The sequence below is a fragment of the Siphateles boraxobius genome, unplaced genomic scaffold, assembly GCF_051911475.1.
Source record: "Siphateles boraxobius isolate OS27281-9 unplaced genomic scaffold, OSU_SipBor_1 7, whole genome shotgun sequence".
NCBI lineage: Eukaryota > Metazoa > Chordata > Actinopteri > Cypriniformes > Leuciscidae > Siphateles > Siphateles boraxobius.
The window spans coordinates 37,261,977-37,283,525 of NW_027509197.1; the positions used below are offsets into that span (position 1 = coordinate 37,261,977).

The following is a 21,549-nucleotide window of genomic DNA, read 5'->3' on the forward strand; positions in this document are numbered from 1 at the left end:
TTCGCTTCGGAGCCGTTCGTCTTTGATGTCTCTGAAGAGTGCTGTTGTGTTCAACGAGCGAGTGTGTCGGTGTTCTTGCGGGAAGACCTCTCCAGTGTTGGTGTTCTACAGCGTGGTGCAGCGGTGATCGCGAGCTTCTCAGCTCTCAACTGCTGTTTTAACAGCATCAAATTTCTACTGTTTGTTTGTGTGTTGACGGTTGGTTAGAGGGCGAGAAGTGAGTGCTTCACTGTTAGTTGAAAGACTATTCAGTGTTTGCCGCGGTCATTCCCTGTGTGCTCCGGCACTGGTGACGGTCCCATTTCCTAAAAGAGCAACACGGGTGTGAGTGCGTCTTTTTCAAGATGCCATTCCATCCGTGCGTTTCTGGGTGCGGTCTGGCACTATCCCCTTCTGACGGTCACGAAAGTTGTGTCGCATGTTTGGGCTTACAGCATGCTGAGGCAGCTTTCGTGGATGAGACATGTTCTCACTGCGGGAACATGTCCATCTCGGTGTTGAGATCTAGACTCGCCTTCGTTAAAAGCGTTGGCGCAGTCCCCACCTCTGGGCCCCGCCCCTGTTCTTCCTCTGGGTTACCTTCCCAGAGGAGGACTGGGGTGCCGTCCAAGCTGGGTGATCTGAGGATCACAGTGAGGGGTAATCCGCCCGGCCACGCCCCGTGGGTCCCTCACTCCTCTTTCACACCGCAACCGGTGGAGCTCCCCATTGATCCCGCTGGTCCCTCTGTAATGGACGGGCCAGCCGTGTCATTTGGGGCCCCTCCAGGGGATACGTTGTCAATCGCAGCATCGGAGGGGGAGCTGAACTCTGGAGATGATGACTCGGCTGCGCTGCCTCCCTCCGGGAGACCAGTGTTGCCCGAGCCAGATCCAGAGATGTCAGCTATGCTGAAAAAGGCCGCCGAGGCGGTAGGGCTCGTGTGGAACCCTCCACCGTGTCCCGAGCCGTCTCGGTTGGATGATTGGTATATCGGGGCGGGCCGTACTGGTTCTCAGTCCGCCGCCCCGGTTCCTTTCTTTCCTGAAGTGCATGAGGAGCTTACGAGGGCATGGATGGCACCTTTCTCTGCCAGAAACCGCCTGAGTAGCTCCTCCCCTCTCACTACCCTTGATGGGGGAGCGGTGAAGGGTTACGAGGCTATCCCTCCGGTGGAGCGGGCCGTTGCGATGCAGTTATGCCCAACGGCGGCCGCTTCCTGGAGAGGTGATCCTCGTCACCCCTCTAAAGCCTGTAAGTTCTCGTCCGCTCTTACGGGCAAGGCTTACAAAGCTTGTGGGCAAGCCGCTTCCTCCTTGCATGCCATGGCGTTGCTCCAGGTCCACCAGGCCCAGGCACTCATGAACATGCACGAGGGTAGTTCGGACCCTGAGCTCATGGGTGAGCTCCGCACTGCAACTGACCTCGCCCTCCGGGCGGCGAAGGTTGCAGCTCGCGCGGTGGGTTCGGCGATGTCCACACTAGTGGTCCAGGAGCGCCATCTCTGGCTCAACCTGGCCGATATGAGAGATGCGGACAAGGTTCGGTTCCTGGACTCTCCCATTTCCCAGGTTGGGTTATTCGGCGACGCTGTGGAGAACTTTGCCCAACAGTTCTCTACAGCTCAGAAGCAGACGGAGGCCATCCGGCACATCCTGCCTCGGAGGGACGCTGCTGCCTTCACCCGCCCCCCGAGGTCAGATCCTCCGCCTGCTCGTCGCCGAGGGCGTCCGCCTGCAGCCGCCTCAGCTCCCGCCGAACCACCGCAGCAGCCTTCACCCAGGTTCCGGCGCGGAGCCGGCCGCGGAAGGGGCGCCCAGCCCGCTCCAGGCGCTGCCAAGCCAGGTGGTAAGTTCCAGCGCAAAAGAAAACGCTGAACCTGGACGGGCTCTCAGGGATGGAGGAGTTGCTTGTGGAGTGGTCGCCGATCCACTCCCTCTGGCTGGTTGGAGGGCCGGCTGGAGTTTTTTGTTATGTGTGTGTCTGTTCCGCCGCTGGCCCCTATAAAAACGGGGTCAGCGGTACCCACATATTCAGAAAAAGAGCAATTTTTCTATTCCTGAGTCCCAAGTGGGCCAGTATGGCGGATGTGACCCTGTATAATAGCCTTACATCCCCCAGCTTCCCTTGGTCGCCAACAGGCAGCTTGGGGCGTTCGAGGACCCGGTCATCCGCCTTCTCACGTCCCCTGCCGCTGGTGGAGACAGGTAAGTGTTGCACTGCACACTAACACCACTGTCTCTACTTTGCTGCCCCACCTCAGGCTCGGCGACCCCGCTCAGGTCAGTGATAGTAACATCACATTAGGTGTTGAGCAGACGTGCTCCTGAAAATTCAGTGATATTCTTCACACCAGGTGTTGAGCAGTGCTCCTGACTTGGGCGTGCTTATCTTATCCTGCTGGCGAAGGATTTGATATAGCCGCTCCTCCAGCCGGTACGAAGGCCAGTTGTAAACTCGTTCTTCGTGCTACTAGGTGGTGGGTTGTGACCATCTTGGCCCAAGATTGGTCTGCAGCTTTGGCCTGAAGGACACGTGGTGTCCTTCCCCTCGAGTGCTCCAGAGCCCGTTGGGTCTTCAGGTCAGCTGGAAGAGAGTAATCTCGCCCACGGGCTGAGTATCTCTGTTTCAGTTTTGGAGAGGTACTCGATCCAACACGTCTCTCCAGTGAGAATGTGTTCAGCTGGGGTTGAAGTGAGAAAGGGTCCCACTGAAAAGATTCAGAGGCTCCTGGGGTATACGATAGCGACAGCCTAAGTTGGCTTCCTCCGTATGTGACCGCTTCAGCGCTAGCTTTACGATCGAGTCCCGAGGTGACCGTGGCAGAGCAGCTCACCCTGTGTGACTATAGTTCATCCCGGTCTGCTGCCAAACCCTCCTCAGCAGAGGGGCCATGTACAAAGGGCGTGTTTTAACGGGGGCCTGGGCGACCCCCGACTACACGGGCATTCGTGCCTCGAGTTGTTAGACATTGCGGGTGTCACAAACTCTCCCGTCACCTCCTCCTTGGAGTCAGACGCTTCTGAGGGCGCCTTGTTCCACCCCTCCCGCTTACTCAATCGTGCCGCCATCGAGCCTCACGACAGTTATAGCCAGGGCAAGTGGAGACTCCATCCCCTGGGTCCGCTGGGTCTTGACCATTCCGGGGCCGCTCAATTGCCCCCCCGGTTTTATTTTTCCGCCAGTGTTTGAGTAAACCGAGCGGACTACCCTTGGACAAACACGGGGTCCCAGCTGTCCCAGGGGCCCGCAGAATACGTTTAACCCCAGTGAGCCTTCTAAGAAGTGACGGCGACTCAGGGTCGCCTTGCGCTGCTCAGGTCAGTGAGATCATCACACTTCATGTTGAGCAGAGTTGCTCCTGAAACTCAGTGAAGTTCATCGCACTCAGGTGTTGAGCAGCAATGCTCCTGTAGCTCAGTGAGTCCATCACAGGTAGCGCAGTGAATTCATCACACGCAGTGCTGAGCAGAAATGCTCCTGGTGCTCAGTGAAGTTCCTCGCACTCAAGTGTTGAGCAGTAATGCTCCTGAAGCTCAGTGAGTTTATCACACTCAGGTGTTGAGCAGTAATGCTCCTGAAGCTCAGTGAACTTGTCACACTCAAGTGCTGAGCAGAAATGCTCCTGTCGTTCAGTGAAATTCTTCGCACTCAAGTGTTGAGCAGAAATGCTCCTGAAGCTCAGTGAGGGAATGCTCCTGAAGTTCAGTGAACTTGTCACACTCAAGTGCTGAGCAGAAATGCTCCTGTCGCTCAGTGAGGTTCTTCGTGCTCAGGTGTTGAGCAGAAATGCTCCTGAAGCTCGGTGAGTTTATCACACTCAGGTGTTGAGCAGGAATGCTCCTGAAGCTCAGTGAACTTGTCACACCCAAGTGCTGAGCAGAAAATGCTCCTGAAGCCCAGTGATCTTCACATGTTGTGTTGAGCAATGCTCCTGTCCTTTGCGCCCGTCACTTGCACCTACGTGCCATGTCAGGAGAGGAACAGGTCTTCATAGTTGCCCCTTATTGGCCCAACTAGACCTGGTTCCCTTCAACAGCCTTCCTGACTTCCCCTGGAAACTCTTTCGGGGACGGGGCACGATGGCACACGCGTTCTTCCCCCGGAGATTCCGGGCGGTCTTACATCTGAACGCGGAGGTTCAGGTGGCTATCACAAGACATGTGATAGTTACCATCACTTCTGCGAGCACCCCCTAGAATTGGGTAGCGTGCTTACGCCTTTAGAAGTGGAACCTAGTCGTTGAGTGCGTCTTCTCTCCTGAGGAGATCCTGAAAGCTTTCGATCACTTCAGTGCTCTCTTTCCTGCAAAATGGGTTGCAGTAGGCTGTTTTCCTGAATCACCCTCAAAATGATGTTGCGACGCTCATCGTGTTGCAGAAGTATGCAGAAGCACGTTCTGGTCGTCAGGTTCCTGAGGAGCAAGGTCTTGTAAATCCTTGTGTCCCTCTTTATCCTCTTGGGCCTTGTCCCTGGTACACTGCAGAGACCGCCCCTGAGCCACTGCAGGTAGTGAGTTAAAAATTCTGTTATATCAGTTCTCCTGCTCGCGTGGTCTCTACTAGAGGGTAGGGACTTGCTCGCTTTCGGTCAACGTATTGTGCCTGGAGTCTGGGCCGGCTAACTCTCACAGGCTGAGACCCCGGCTCGGATTGTGCCCAAGGTTCCTACCTCTCCCGTAATAGGAGCAGGTGGTGAGCCTGCAAGCGCTGCCCTGGAGGAGGCAGATCCAGCCCTGGCTTCTCTGTCCGTTTGCTTGGACGTGTACAGAATGCAAGTCATAGACCTCAGACCAGCTCTTCAAATATCTGTTGGAATTCAGCAGAGAGGGAAGGCTGTTTCCATGCAAAGTTGCACTTAGTGCTTGCCTTCATTTCGGCAAAGATCCGAGATGCAACATGTCCACTTAGGTGTTGAGCTCCTCTATGATGAGTGTAAAGGGCTCCGCCTGGGCGTTGACGATATACTTTGCTAAACAGATTCTAGAGTTGGGGGCTGGACGACACCTGGTTGAACCGCTGCTTCCCGTGGGCTCCCTTCTCATGAAGCCAGTTTCACCGTGAGCCCGGTTCAAGTGTCGGCTTGCTGCGCCATTCCCCTCCTATGGACTGGATACGTGCGCCTTTTTACTCCAGTTGAGTTCCCTTAAAATTGAACCCTGTTGAGTTCCTCCACACCCCTCCGACGTCGGACGTGCGGAACGTCTGGTGTTAGGCCTACCACTCGTAAGCAGTGTGGAACCTGTGTTAGGCTGGGTCCATATGTTGCGGTCCCTTCGGTGACCCCATATGTGTATTCTTCCACGATACGGCTCCCTGCGGTGAGCCCGTGTCTTCCCTCGGCAGAGTCTCTCTGCCGTCACTGTCCGGTGTGTCTCCCCCCGTCTTAGGCTGGAGCCACCCCAGTGACATTCCATATGTTAGACTGCCCGGTTGCCGCCCAGTTCATATGTGTATTCTCCACATTACCTCCCTCTGGGTTGGATGTGGCTTCCGCAGCGTCCCTTCCTTCCAACGTACGGGGAACGCTTTCCCAGTGGTCCTGTAGGAACAGCAGTGACTTCCCTGGCCTAAGCCCTGTCCTTCCCCGCCTTAAGTTTGCGGGGGCATCAGGAGGCTTTGGTTTAGGCACTGGAAGGTGGCAGCGTTAGTGGCGTGTTCAATGGTTGATCCCATTTCAGTCGCGTCGACTACGTCCGACGTTATCGACTGAAAGGGAACGTCCTGGTTGCGTATGCAACCCACCGTTCCCTGAAGGAGGGAACGGAGGACGTAGTCCCCTTGCCACTACCGCTGGACCACCGCTGACCCCGGGTTACTCTCGGCTCCTCAGCGAAAAGCAACTAGTGCGTGCATCCACTTCCGTATTTATACCCGCGCCGCGGGGGCGGAGTGTGTGATGCAAATCACGCACGCCAAATTCCATTGGCTCGTTCAATAGTAATCGAAGATGATAGGCTCCCTAGCGTGATCCCATTTCAGTCGCGTCGACTACGTCCTCCGTTCCCTCCTTCAGGGAACGGTGGGTTGCATACGCAACCAGGACGTTCTTAACATGACACATTTCAAGGAGTCGTTGCATAGAATCATTAAGTTAAAGACTTGTGAGAGTTAAATAATTGAGCTATTCAATGTTAATCGGACATCACTGCTTGTTTTTTTTAAATGCAACAATCAAATCACGAATCAAAGTAAAATACCTTAAAAGAAAACTGTAAAATGTTTGTGAAAAGACTATATCAGGCAGTAAAAGAAGAGCATGCTGGACATGTTTGAAGAAAACAGTGTCAGCATCTGTGACCCTGACCTTTTCCCCAACTCTCACCTGGGATGACCGATATAGTTTTCAGGGCTCGAAGAACTCTGAACGCTCGCAAGGCGGACACTTTTCCCAGATCCACAAACTCAGTTACATATCTGAAACAGGGAGGGGGGGAAATCAAACACTGACGGACATACAACACACAGGAAGGCCTCGACACAGGGTTGCAGTCGGGTTCAAAGGTCACACAGAGGTTGTACACCTAAACATGCTCTCTGCTTACCTGGAATTACTGAAATAGTTTTCAAAGCTCTGAGTACCCTGAATGTGCGGAGAGCTGATACATTGCCTATGTTTATAAACTCTGTAACAAACCTGTGGGACCAAATGCACAGATACAAATGAAGCTGGCACTGTAGATGCCAACGGTCTTTATGGGCATTTTTTGAACTAATTATCATTATAAGTTAAGTCAGTGGTTCCCAAACTACGTGCCCGGAGTTATAAAAAGGGGGACGTGGCTAAATCATAGTGTATAGTCAGAAGATGGTCATGCAAAAGAAACCTCTCCAGGGTGATACAAGACCCCACTGTGAAATGATTTTGCTTATAATGGGGGCTACTTGCTACATGAGCAAATAATTGAACACAAAATATTATTTTGACATATTGTATTACCTCAGGTTGGCTCACAGTACCTGCTTAATTGGTTTGTTATTAGTAGTAGCGGTTGTTGTCATGAAATAGCAGACTGCTAGATGCCGCGATTAAAGAATCCGAATTGGGTATTGCAGGGATCTGTGTAAAAATATAAACGAATAATGATTCTGCATAAAGCATGGACAAGTTTGTGAAAGGATTGCCAGTACTACATAAATGTGAAGCAGACAATGAATCTACTTCAAACATACGTGTCTACACCTGACACGAGAGGCGCGATGGGACAAAAGCAAATAGAACCCATTTTAATCAGTGACTGTCTGCGATGCAACAAATTACCGACAGTTAAATAATGCACCGTTGCATAGAATCTGACATACTCCTCCAAGTGCTCGTGCACCTTCTGAAACATACCACAAATGGATTTGCAACGTTCGCTTTGTCTCGTCAGGACAGCCTCGAGACAAGAAAAATGTATGAGGCAAGTCTCGTCCTAGGATTAACTAGAACAATAGTGGCTAATGAAGGGAGACCACAGTGTATAGAATATCTCAAACTATTAGCTTTTGACAGAATGTAGCCAAACAAGTTTAGACACTACTTAGAGACTTCCCAACACAAACACAAAGAGAAGCCTGTTGAATACTGTATTAATACATTTTTTTAAAAATAAATCCTATAGGATTCTGCAAGAAAGGTCATGTCTGAGAGTCTTTATGTGGGTGCATACTGTAGATGGGGGGCTTACAAATATTTTTTTCTTTACAACAAGAGGGACCGGCAGAAAAAGTTTGGGAACCACTGAGGTAAGATGGCATCTGCATCTCAAAAATATAATAAGATTAAATTAAAATAACTTCAAACAACTTTTAAAAAAAATCAACTATAAAAAAAATAAAACTTACAACAATTTACGTTTTTAAAAAAATGAAACAGAATTATCTTAAACTTTAAAAAGTAATATAATATTTAAAACATTTATAAAATATTTTATTAAGTACATTAACATACAAAAGAATGTATTTAATAAAATACATTATAAAACTAAACATAAAAAATATATTTGCTGTCTTAAAGTGATAGTTCAACCAAAATAAAAAATGCTGTCATCATTTACTCAAGCTGTAATTGTTCCAAACCTGTATCAATTTCTTTCTTCTGCTGAACACAGCATAAGACAGTATTTCCCCCCCATACTGTGGAAGTCAATGGGGTCCATCAACAGTATTTACCCATATTCTTCAAAATATCTTCTTTTGAGTTCAATAGCAGAAAGAAATGCAAATGCAAGTTTTGGAACAACTTGAGGGTGAGTAAATGATGACCGAATTTTAATTTTTGTGTCAACGTTCCCTTTAATATGACCTGACAAAGCAGTCTACCTGATTCTACCTAAGTCTTAGTAAAGAAAAAAGTTTGTTTAGTTTTGAACTCTGAACTCTAAACATTTAAACTACTAATTCAACACTTTCAAATGTTACAAAAAAACAAATAAATAAAAAATAACTTTTATGCACAGCATTTTTATTGCAAAAATAAGCTTCAACTGGCCCTTTCCATCCCTTTCTCCTGTTCTAATACTAAATGGAAAAAAGGACGGGACTTTAATCTATGAGGAACTAAATGGATGGAGAAAAGTGGTGTTCCATATAAAAATGTACATTAGTTAACAATGAACAGTAGTATTTTTCTTTACTAACGTAAAGAAAGAGTAATAAATACTGTAATGTATTGCTAACTGTTAGTTGATGTTAATTAATTAACTAATGATAAGTGTTACCATTTTTTTTATTTGCAACAATTTTAACAGACGAATCGTCCACAATAAGACAGAAATGTGAATAAAAAAAGTAAAAATTGTCTTTTAACACTTAAAAAATTACAATCTTCACCTTTAAGCAGTGAGAATAATTAAATTCTAATAATTTATAGCAAAGTAGCTGGATAAATATCAGACCTGTCATACTTACGCCATGACTATAACAATAAAATCCAACCAGTTCCATGGGTCTCTGAGGAACGTAAACTGTCCCACACAGAATCCCCTGGCGGTGATCTTTATCAGCGCTTCAAAAGTGTACATCCCAGTAAAGACATATCTGTCAAAAGAAGACCATCAGTTACTGCACTGAGCAAACATAGACAGCATTTCTACAGTATGTTTGGAAAGCAACAAAGAGATCAACTCACTCTATATTCTTGGCCCAGTCTGGAGGTTGTGTGTAGACCATGAAAGCGCAGTTGGCCAGTATAGTGAACATTATAATCATACTGAACAATGTGAAAACTGCAGTTAAGGAAATGTAGTGACAGATCTACATTAGAGTTCAAAGGTTTGGGGTTTGGGCTTCAAAGGTTTTTTAAAAGTGACAGTAAAGACTTTTATGTTTGTGGCAAGCAGGGCATGGGCAGAGAGCATGTGGCGAGGCCTGTTCGTTTTGTTATTTATGTTTATTTTATTATTAAAGTTAGGTTTAACGTTCGCCAGTTTAAAAACAACAGCCCCAAACCTTTGAACGGTGGTGTATATGTCTGGAATACACAAACATATGATATTTTTCGCAGTATGATGATCAAAGAGGTTTAAAGGCGCATTATCTAGTAAAATCATAATCCATTTAAAATAGATTTCTTGATAAAAGATTCAAGTCACACATCAGTGGTTCTCAAAGGGTTTTGGTTCAGGATCAGATTTTACATTGCAAATCAAGTCATTAAACCAGTGGCTTTCAGTAGTTCACAACCCAAAAATGACTTGCAGGGCTGTTTTAATTGTTGTTAAATGCAAATAATTAAGTGAAAATAACCATGTAATCATGCATAGTTAAGATGCAAAGAGAAATCATCAAGGTTATTGATTTTTGATAGAGAAAGCACTTCAAACTCTACAGTATTCTGGCACTTATTCATGTGTCACTTGGTGGAAAAAAATAGTCAAATTAGACAGTGACAACCTCATCTTTAAAAACCATGAACAAAACTACACAAGGTCAAATAAAATACGACCCGAATTATATCAAAGACTGGCACACTTCAGGATAAACATGCCCTGTGTGAAAAATTATTAGCAACTGATAGCCTATGCCTTAAAGTGTATAAACATAAGACTCATCCAGCACAGCAAGACAGTCCCCATCAGCATGTTTTAGCACTTGAGAAGGATATGTATGTACCAAAATCTTCATTGATAGTCTCCTCAGAGGGTTGAAGGGGCTGAAGATGTACAAGGCAGGAGTGGCGTTGAAACGGCTGATTGTCTTTTTTTTGTTCACTACTATAAAAGTCTAAACAAGTGGGAGATGAATGCATAGAGAGTGGACAAAACCGTCAGTCAATTATATATATAAATACATGTATATATGTATGTATGTTTATACACAATCACACGTTTGTGTATATATATATATATATATACTGTGTATATATATACACTGTATATATATATATATATATATATATATATATATATGATTGGAAAAATGTAAAACTGCATTTTACATTTTTCCAATCCTGGAGGACCTAAAATTTAATAAGAAATATAAGAAATGTATACATATATATATATATATATATATATATATATATATATGTATACATTTCTTATATTTCTTATTAAATTTTACTTATCTCCATTTTATATTTGTCCAATTATAAACTTTCCAAGTCTTTCTTCCCAAGTCTTTATTTCTAAATCTAAGACTTAAACTAGATTCAATGTCAGTGTGATGTTTTGGACCCCTTGCAGTACCTCTGTGGACTCTCAGGGGTTTGTGGGCACTCCGGTTGAAAAATATAAATCAAAACTCACTGCCTGATTGATGTAGAACTGGTCCAGGTCCTCCAGTGGTGTGGACACCAGTCCTCTGGGAATGTCTCCATATATGAAGGGCAGACTTTTCCCAGCCTCCAGGCCACTGTTGGGTTTCGTCTCGCATTCATCGTCTTTAATTCTCTCCCGTTTGTCCTTGGACTTCTTGTTCTCCTCAGCGATCCGGCCCTCGATGGCCTTAAGAGATTCACGGGTGAACTTACGGAAACTTTGAGGTCCTGGTGGGGTAAACGTATGTGCCATTTTCTCATCCTGAACCTTCAGAGTGATTCGCTACACATCTGCATGAGAAACAACTGGCAGAGGAAGAGAGAAAGGGCGAGTCAGAGTGACAGTAACTCATGCAATGTGATTGGTAACTGTATGGTTAGCCTATACAAAACCCTTCCAGAACCACAGAGAGAAAAGAACATCCTATAAGTGATGGACACGCCTTCTGTACTAAAAACCATCAAGTTATCAGGAACAGAGCTCTCAAGGAATCAGGGTTATCTATGCCACACAATTAAATAATATGCTGTCTCAGCCTGCTTTCAAGAGCAGCTTAAACCTAAAAAGCTTATGTTTATGTTAACTTAAATTAATTTGTTTAAATTGTATTAGTTTGCCATTGACCTTTACTGGTCAACCAGTGTCCAAAACACAACATTTGCTCATTGTAAAAATAACAGTCAGAACATTATTTATGAGAGTCAGGTCATACTTTGGGATACTTGACATTAAAATTATTTTATTTTAAGTAATGAGAGAAAAAAATTAATTTTCCTGCTGAAAGACTTAAGGCCCGTTCCCACCAAGGACGATAAGTATAAAGATAACAATAAAGATATAGTTCTAAAAATCGTTCTCAATATTAAAGAATAGCAGAGTTCACAAAGAATAGCAGAGTTCAGCTATAATGATAACGGCACAGAGAAACGAGCTGGTAAAGGATAAAAACATTGACAGCCAATCAGAATCCCTCCCACTGTAGTGAGCTAGAGCATTTAAAGTGACAGACAAGCAGGCACTTAGAATAAACAGAACAATATCGTCCACTAGTGTGGACGCTAATATAGTTATCTTTATGATTATCGTTATTGGTGTGAATGGGCCTTTAGATAAGTGTAAATTTCAATGCTGGTCCAGGTGTTCCCATGTAAAGTCCTGTTGGTTAAGCTTCTCATGTGGAGCAGCATTTGAAGCACAAGTCATGCTCATGTGACAAAGGGTGAATCCATTCATATTCAGTGCATAAGTCACCCCAACTGAAGTTCGAATTGGAAACCCTCAGACAACCAGGCCAAATCCATAATCACTACACAACAACCCTCCTATATTACTGTATTTCCATCCTAGTCCAAGTTACTGTAAAAGTTGTTCATTAACAACAAAAACACTTTAAGGTGAAGTGTTTTTTGGCAACATTTTAATGTAGGATTGTTCTGAAGGTTCAAATCAAATCATAACAATTCTGAACAATCACTTTTTTTTATGTTTTTTTTTTCTGCAACAGGAAAACTGTATGTCAGATCAATCAGAAAGTCAGAGCAGCTAAGTACTGTGCTGATTTTGGTGGACATCGCTTAAAAGCTTTAGGAGAAGTAATAGAAAGCTCCTTTAAGGCCACATTTCACTCCAGGAACCAAACACTGAATAAAACTAGCAAACAGCAGATGCTAAATCAGGCAGGGGAACCTAGAACAATAGAAGAGCCACATGTGAGAAACACACTGCCAGACAATGGTCCTAGGACATTTCCTCTGTAATACTAAGAATCATTATCAGATATAATTTCCTAATTCCATTACCATATCATAATATGTCTTCAGGTCAATAAGAGGAGACATCATTTCCTTCAGATATCAGACTTCACAAGTCACACTGGAAGGACACAAGGATCCAGATCAGAATCCTGGTTGGAAAACAATTGTACCCAATGAGCAAAACATTATAATGCACTTTTGGTATCCAAGATGTGAGGGTTCAGTTCTTGGCCTTTCTTTTTATTCTGCTGTCACAATGACAAAAACACAACAGTCACTGCATTCTGTCTTGCAATCTGCTCACCCAACTTAATGAACAATATCCCATGAATTATTCCACTGGCAATCACTCATTTCTCTCCTCGAATCCTCACTCACATCTCTCGTCTAGTCTATTTTTGCGATACCCTTTAAAAATTAATATTCTCCATTTGTCTTCACTTCCAATCCCTATTATTAGTATTCATTCCTGTGAGGAAGATAGTAAAGTAGGGATTAGGAAATACAATATGATATATTTATTTGTTAAAATGATAAAAAGCAATTTGAATTATCAATTACATTATAAAAAGTCAATACACATTTTTTTTCATTTAAGCCAACTGACTAGTCACACGTTTAAGATATTAATTTAGTTACTTAAAGGGATAGTTCACCCAAAAATGAAAGTTCTGACATCATTTACTCCCCCTCAAGTTGTTCCAAACCTGCATGAATTTCTTTCTTCTGCTGAACACAAAAGAAATATATTTTAAAGAATATGGGTAACCAAAGAGTTGATGGGCCCCGTTGCATCCATAGTATGGATTAAAAAATACTATGGAAGTCAATAGGGTCCATCAATTGTTTGGTTACCAACATTCTTCAAAAATATCTTCTTTTGTGTTCATCCCCGTTTGGATCAACTTGAGGGAGAGTAAATGATGACAGAATTTCCATTTTTGGGTGAACTATACCTTTACTGTGTAAATATAAACAATGAATGTAACATTGCTAACATTGTCTTACAGAAAAAATAAAACATAAATGAGCCTTTAAAATATAAATCAAGCACTCAAGCACACGCATAAAGCTTGCTGCAGAGACACTGGCAGAACTATTGATTATGAATGTGTCGGGGAAAAAAACAGTAAGGAGACTGTCTGACCATTTTGATAATTAATTACTACTAATTAAAAACTAGTAGTATTTTCTGAGTCAGTGTCAAGTGTCAAAATGAAGTTGATTCTGACTCGTCATCTACGCAGTGTTGTCCAGGCATTCTAAAATAGTGCGACAACCTCCTCTACTACCAATACAAACAATGAACGGTGCTGGCGGGTTTCCTCCCAAAATGGCGGAAAGGGGTGGATGACGCGGTCTCTGGGGGCGGGGCGCTGTGTCGTGACGACATCTCCTCATTCTCAATAGGCATAGCCTAACGTTGATGATAAATAATAAAAATAAACTCTTGTTAAGACACACGCAGCAATCGCATATTATATATATCAACGTAGCCTACAATCTGCACATGTTGAAATGAAGCGGACAATCGACTCATTTTTTAAGAAGGGAAGTTCAAGTGTAACAGAACCATCACTTGATGTCGATTCTACATGTCAAACGGAGCCTGTGAGAGAGAATGAGGCTGAGAAGGATTCATCAGGAAAAGCACACGCGGGAAAAACGATACAGACATATGAATTTAGACACCAGTGGCTCGAAGAATACCAGTGGTTAAGGTACCAAGACAGAGCAATGCACTGTGTGTACTGTAAATTCTGTGGGCCTTCAATTGCAGGACTGTCGAAATTTGTAACTGTGTCAAAACAATTCAAACACGAATCATTGAAGCTTCACAGTGACAGCATGAAGCACGTGAAGTGTAGAGACAGGTACATATCCCATGACGCAGCAGCACTCCAAACTGCATTTCGGCATCAAGATTTAGCAAAACGAGCAAAAGAAATTAATTTTGCACTTTATTGTGTACTGTATTTTCTATTGCAGTAAATCTATCCCAACCAATTTTGAAGAAAACAAGAAGGCATGTGGTTTAAAAGATGGCAAGTAAAATAAAAAGCACATCTGTATGCAATACAGTTCTCTTACGAGAGTATCTCTCGTACTGCGTAATATCTTACGCTATGGGGAAAACCTCTTTTCCACGAGATATTGAAGCCAAAAATTATCCTTCATTTTGAATTAATGTAAAACGCTGTGCAGCAGCATGCAGACATAGGCAAGACGGCTTGCGCGCCTATTGGCTGCCTTGCGGCAACAGCAGCAGCCTATCGAGAGAGGCTCTGCGTGACACATATCCAATGGGGGCATTTCGCGCCCATTTCGTCACGTCCCGCCAGAAAGGGCGTGGTCTCGCCCTATAAAGGGCGTGGTCTCGCCCTCGCCCATAGCTCGATTAGGCTGGTACAACTGATTTTCATCTCTTCAGCGAAGCATCACAGCATCGCTGGATCCGGAGTGAGAAGCCACGCCGTCTGAGAAAAAGCACACAGCGGGACGAGCCTTTGAGTCTGAAGTCGCTGGCATCGCCGCCTTTAGCCGCATTACCTGCTACGCTTTCCGGCGTTATATCCTTTTCTGCAAGTGTGTGTGTGTGTTCGCCGCTGCGACACACATTTTTTCACAGTCTCGCTCCCTCTCCTAAAAGAGCTGCGTCTTGTTCAAGATGCATAGATCCTGTGGCTCGGCACTCAGTGAAGAGGATCGCCATGTCATCTGCGTTTCCTGCCTGGGTGAGGATCATGCGGCTCTCGCTCTCGTCGACGTCGGATGCCCTCACTGTGAGCTACTGCCGATGGTGACTCTGAGGACTCGCCTGGCATCATTCTCAGAGCCTGCACTTCAGCCCGCTGTAGCGCCGCGCCGTAAAAGCGCCGTGCCCAGCGCGGCCCCGAGCCTTCTCCTGCCCGCCAAAGCTCGCCGGTTCGCCCGCCAGCTTCGCCGGCATCGCTCGAGTCCCTCACCGACGGACAGCGGCCGCCGTGCGCCACCACTTCCGCCGTTAATGACGACGAGATAGCTGCATCTGTAGAGAAGGCCAGCTGCTCTATCCTGGCGTCGGACAGTGAGGACTGGGCGAGCTCTGTGGACCTCCCCCCCTCTGTCCGCGAGTCGTCAGGGAAACGGGCCATCAAAACCGCTGCGCGGCTAGCTTTCTTTACGTTACAAGAAAGCTACCCCGCCCCCCGTGGACATGCGTCACCGGCGGAATGAGGAAAGAGTGTGTTTTGGTCCCGCCGAGGCCGGACCAATCTCCATTTCTCAAACATTTCTCAGCTCCTCTCAGTTTGAGCGGCTGAAAATGTCAATATTGCAGCAATGAGCCTGTTGTATAACACGCACGCCTGCAAACAAACGGCAACACACACAAACTGTGATGACGCTCTGTTATCTGGTCGAGCTATTTTAAGCTTTTGTTGTTTCCCCCTGTGGCTCAGTGGCGAAACCCAAAGCCTTCGCACGGGAGACCCGTGTTCGATCCCAGGTCTCGCAGCAGATCAAATTTATTCTCGCCGCGGCTAGACTTGCACCGAAACCTTTCGCTCGTTCAGTTCCAAGTAAATGCGACTGTTCCAGTGTATTTTGCAGTAAACAAGCCGGTACCATGGCCCGCTTGCCTGCACAAAAAATGCCGTTTCCACGGCGACCCAGAAAAATCATATAAGCAGTGTATTTTCTGGTATTCCAGCCACAGCCAATGGTGTTATGAGTGTAGTAAAAATGCCCACAGCCCAGTGTTCATTTCTACACACAAACACAGCCCGCCACAGTGCAGGGCTCGCACAAATGAGATCGGCTCATGTCATTGTGCATTAAATGTAGTGAATGTGCCCACAACCCAGTGCCCACAAACACTACACACTGCATGTGCCACGTTTTCTGTAAAACGAAACCAACACACATACAGTCAGCTAAGACCCACGGTGTTTAAGTCTCGCCGCGGCCAGACTCTACCGATACTTCTCGCTCGTTCAGTTCCAAACAATGTGACTGTTCCAGTGTATTTCGCAGTAAACAAGCCGGCACCACAGCCCGCTTGCCTGCACACAAATGCCATTTTTACGGCGACCCAGATAAATCCCAAAAGAGTGTATTTTCTAGTATTCCAGCCTGCCGATGGTGTTATGACTGTTGTAAGAATGCCCATGTCTCAGTGCCCATTCCCACACACAGACACAGCCCACCACAGTTCAGGGCTAGCACAAATAAAATCGACTCATGTCGATTGTGCAAAAATGTAGTAAATGTGCCCACGACACAGTGCCCACAAACACTACACTATGCGTGTCCCTCGTTTTTTGTAAAAACGAAACTGACCCACATTCGGTCAGCCCAAGCCGACGGTGTTCTCAGTGCAGTGTATGTGCCCGCCGTCCCGCGCCCACATTCCTTCACAGACACGCTTAACCACACGGGGTTTATCCCGCTCGCTCTCCCTCCACAACCTGTCATAGAGAATTCGAGCTCGACCAGGATGCCCGCCGCAATTGGCGCGCCTCCCGCCTCGCACTCTATAAACACAGTGTTTATGTCTCAGCACACCGAAGCTCTGCAGCCGCCGCTATGTTTTTCAGAGCCCGTTTTTCATTCTACCCCTAGCTATTCACGCAGATGCGTGGGCAAAGCTTCCCGGGGTATCAGAATGGGTGTTGAACACTGACAGCTGTTCACTGACAGCAGCGCATGTGCCTGGTCGCCTGAATCTGGGACCAGACCGTCTGTCCAGAAACAATGTCCAAGCAGGGGAATGGTCGCTGCACCTGCTGACGATCCAACTGCTGTGGGAGACATTCGGCAGAGCGCAGGTGGACCTGTTCGCGTCCCAAGAAAGCGCTCACTGTCCGAACTTTTTCTCCAAGAGCAGGGATGCGCTGGCCCACGTATGGCCCCGCTGCCCCCTCTATGCTTTCCCCCCCGTCTCGCTCCAGCCTCAAGTGCTGGAACAAATCAGGGAAAACGGATGCCCAGTGCTACTCGTGGCTCCGCTCTGGACAAACCAGAATTGGTTCCCAGTCCTAATGCGGCGGACCAGCACTGCCCCGTGGCCGATACCGGTGAGGAGAGACCTCCTCTCTCAGGCAAAGGGCTCGATTTGGCATCCTCGCCCGGAATTATGGTCCCTACATGCATGGGCCATCAACGGGTACCCGCTAACCTCCCAGAGGGAGTGTTAAATACAATCACGCAGGCTAGAGCCCCATCTACTAGACAGCTCTATTCCTCAAAGTGGTCAGTGTTCTCTGCCTGGTGTCAAGCTCAGGGCAGATAAGGGCAGAACCCCATCCACGCTCAAAGTATACGTGGCGGCCATAGCGGCGTTTGCAAAACCGACGTCTGGCCAGTCACTGGGGAAAAACGACCTGGTCGTGCGATTCCTCAGGGGAGCTTGGAGGCTGAATCCTCCCAGACCCCCTCAGTCCCTGTGTGGGACCTTTCTACGGTTTTGGAAGCCATGAAAGGTGCCCCATTCGAGCCAATCCATTTGTCAGACATGAAACATCCGTCTCTCAAAACGGTATTCCTTATGGCTCTCGACTTCAGTGAAGCGCGTAGGGGACTTGCAAGCGCTTTCGGTAAGCACGTCATGCATGGAGTTTGGACCTAATGGGTCAAATGTCATACTCAAACCAAGGCACTGGTACGTGCCCAAACCCTTATTTCCCTGTGCGCCCTCCCGGTTCGTGATGAGGAGAAGGATGCGAGTCACCTCTGCCCTGTCAGGGCACTGAGAGCTTATGTGTCCCGCTCGTCGGTCTTCAGACAGACTGAGCAGCTCTTCGTTTTGTTTGGCGGACGCTCCAAGGGACTGGCCGCATCCAAACAGAGCCTATCCAGATGGATAGTCGACGCCATAGCACTGGCTTGAACTTCTAAGGGCCTGCAGTGTCCTTTGGGTGTCAGAGCGCACTCCACAAGAGGCGTGGCCTCATCGTGGGCGTGGTATAGTGGGGTTACCGATATCTGTACGGCCGCGGGCTGGGCCTCGCCGTCTACATTTATAAGGTTTTACAACCTAGAGGTTCCCGCCTTACAAGCCAAGCTTCTGTCGGTATAGAATTCAGTGCTATCTGCCCCGCTGTGCCGGCCCAGATGCTGAGTTTCGCTTGTGCATCGCTCACTGAGCGATAAAACAGCTCCATGGGCGTTGAATAACCCGTACTATTACCCAGTTCAGGCTGAACACGTTCACCCTGTCTGCGTGAAACACTGTTAACATAACTAGCTCCTGTAGGATGCTATTTCATGGGGAATGATGCTTGCAGATGATGCTCCCTCTCTAGAGAGAACCGAGGTTACGTTAGTAACCGAGTACGTTTCATTATTGTTCATTATTATCCAGAGCGGCTTACTATAAATAATTTATGCGAAATCAGGTTTTGCACCAGTAACTGAAAAAGTTAGTAGCGCAAGTGCCAACCGGTGGAAAAGGTTAGTGTAGTTCCCTGATGGTACTAATTTAGCTTCACTCCATGCAAACACTTAGATAACCTAATCTAAGACCGCTAATAATAGCGCACATTTATGTAGGTTAACATTAACAATAGGCTACTATCTACACGTTGCATGTTGTGTCCAAAAGCTTAAAAATGCTGCCTTCAGAGAAAGCATTCCAAGCTAGAAAGGCATCAAAAAAATGCCTGAATCCAATGTTATCTTCACTTCCTGTCTCCTGACATACCGTCATCTGATAATTTTTTAAGGCAGCATAGATGTATCCTTTCGCTGCCTTTGATATCTCACAATCCTGTGCGTCGCATTCTATAGCATTTGAGCAAAAAATCAATAAAATAAAGATGGCGTCTGAAAGTTGTGGTTGGTGGTCTGTGTGTGTGTAAATGTTTTTGACCAACGTTTTCCACATTTGAAAGGGAGAAATTACTATTGTAGCAAATTCATATTTGCTTTATCACCTCTCTCTATATTTCGGTGCAGATTATTAAACCATTACACTGCTTCAGAAGTCTTTCCGAAATCAGTTTCAGCAGACACCTTTGTTTGCAAATGCTGTCAGTTAAGTAAGCTGCCCAAGCTTTCGGACGCAGCCCATGCTTGAGGTCGATGAATGATAGACAGACATTTGGATTTCCTGCCCTACATAATTACCACATGGATCTGCCTTGTTAACGATCTGTCCGTCACAGACTGCATGACTTCGCCACTTCCTGTACAGTTTTTTTTTTTCCTGCGACCTTCCGACCAATTAAAATTTGATCGATCAAGCCTTTTCTCAATGACTATCATTTGGACTATTAGGGGCAGCCCTATTTATTAGCAATTCAAATGTAAATGTGAATAGCCACACATTGGAGAGAAAAAAAAATCTGTAAAATCAACTGGAGCAAAAAATAATAATACGTAAGTCTTTAGTCTTTCAACATAGCCTAAACGTGGAGTGAACAGCCTCAGTCTCGGACCGCTGGCTAAATGTCTAATGCATACATCACACACTTAACCGGAAACACTCCAGGATTTGCAAAGTCGTCATCGGATTGTTTGAATTCTACAGGATGTCCGGGAGACGTGTGTCACATTCTTTAACGGTCCACCTGGAAACAAAGATGCCGTGATGCCAAACCCCCTCATGGAAAAGGAAAGCTGTTGTGTTTCCAAATGTTACAACGAGCACTTATCAGCATCAACTAAATGCTGGATTTTCAAAAGTATGTGAAGTACGTAAAGTTTGCAGCATAGACTCTTTAAAATATGTCCAAGAGTTTTACACACCGGTCTGTTATTCTAGGGACATCAACGTTACATTTTCACACCCCTAAACGTGTAGGAGAAAACAAACTGTGATTGGTTGCATTATACCTGTCAGTCAAACGGCATTTGGGCGGTGCTTGGCCAATGAAAAGCTGCTATGGAGTCCAGATCTTCCTCCATCAGGCTGAAGTTCTGGCTACGTGAGACCATAGGCGCCGATACCATGGGTGCTTCAGGGCTCGAGGGCTTTAAACATTCATTTAAAATTAAACATTGCAGTTGGTGCTATGTGAAGCGTCTGTCACACTGTGACAGCGTTTCTCGGATGAAAAAGCCTTCGCTCCATCCCCCCACTATACAGTGCTGTGCGTGTATGTGCTTTTGGTAATCAGATTCAGAGTGAGACTAAAATGGACAGATTTCTTATTAAAAAAGTAAAACCTATTTTTTACTGTGTGGAATTGTGTGACATTGATTTTTAATTTCTCACGAAGCTGATCGCGGTAACGTGTCAGTTAAACTTTTCATCTCCAATCCTGTCTGTATTTGTGAGAAGTGGCGCTGTCCTGAGTTGAACGAAGCCTAGCCTACTTTACGGCTTTATTATCAAGTAAATAGGTGTGTGTGTGTGTGTGTTCGTGTCAGCCGCTGTCCATTTCCTAAGGTTCTGAATTGCAAAAAAAATTTGACTACTTTTTTTTTTCCAAGAGCACCCACGGAGGAAAACATAAATTGACGCCTATGCGTGAGACTAATTGAAGGTGGAGGACAAGGGCTTAGGATTCAAGGACTGTAGGGAGTTCACATCTGTACCAGCAGCCCAGAGATCGCCCACTTCATGACATTTTGCACAATACTGTGATTTCAACCAATACTCCCTCAGCATCACGCGGGACACAACATTCTGACAAATTATTAGTTGCATTTCAATACGCTTTCAGTAACGGCAGGGATACACTGGGACTAAAAACAGACCTCTGTCAGCCTTCTGCAAACTATAGCCTACTGTATAATCTAGGCTAGTTCATATTATACATTTTTATCTGAAATAGTCGTTTTGACATTGCAAAGGCTGCACAATTAAACTGAACCTTAAACAATAAATCTCTGTACAGTAATGTAAATTTAATCAGCTGGTGTTTTGGTGATTTTCAATGGATGTATGAAGGCAGTTCTCCTCAAATTCACATGTCCCATCAAGAGAAATCATATTAGGTGAAGTTTATCACATTGAACAAGTTGATATTTACAAATAACAAAAGCACAATCCTTGTCTTTAAAATAAGTGATTTGTGCTTTTAGGGTTAGGGTTAGGGTTAGGTTAGGGTTAGGGTTAGGGTTAGATCAATAAATCCAGATTATTATCTG

At 45.7% G+C, this 21,549-nt stretch overlaps 1 protein-coding gene across 1 annotated transcript in view; it reads right to left on the reverse strand.

Moving 5' to 3' along the window:
• The window catches only part of scn1laa (sodium channel, voltage-gated, type I-like, alpha), a 71,525-nt gene that overhangs the window by 42,551 nt on the left and 7,425 nt on the right, over positions 1-21,549 (reverse strand). Inside the window, exons 2-6 of the mRNA XM_077215861.1 lie at positions 10,709-11,025; positions 10,066-10,184; positions 9,091-9,180; positions 8,871-8,999; positions 6,304-6,395 (exon numbers count right to left, since the gene is read on the reverse strand). Coding sequence (XP_077071976.1) covers positions 6,304-6,395; positions 8,871-8,999; positions 9,091-9,180; positions 10,066-10,184; positions 10,709-10,972 — 694 coding nt within the window. The 5' untranslated portion in view covers positions 10,973-11,025. The remainder of the gene's footprint in view (positions 1-6,303; positions 6,396-8,870; positions 9,000-9,090; positions 9,181-10,065; positions 10,185-10,708; positions 11,026-21,549) is intronic.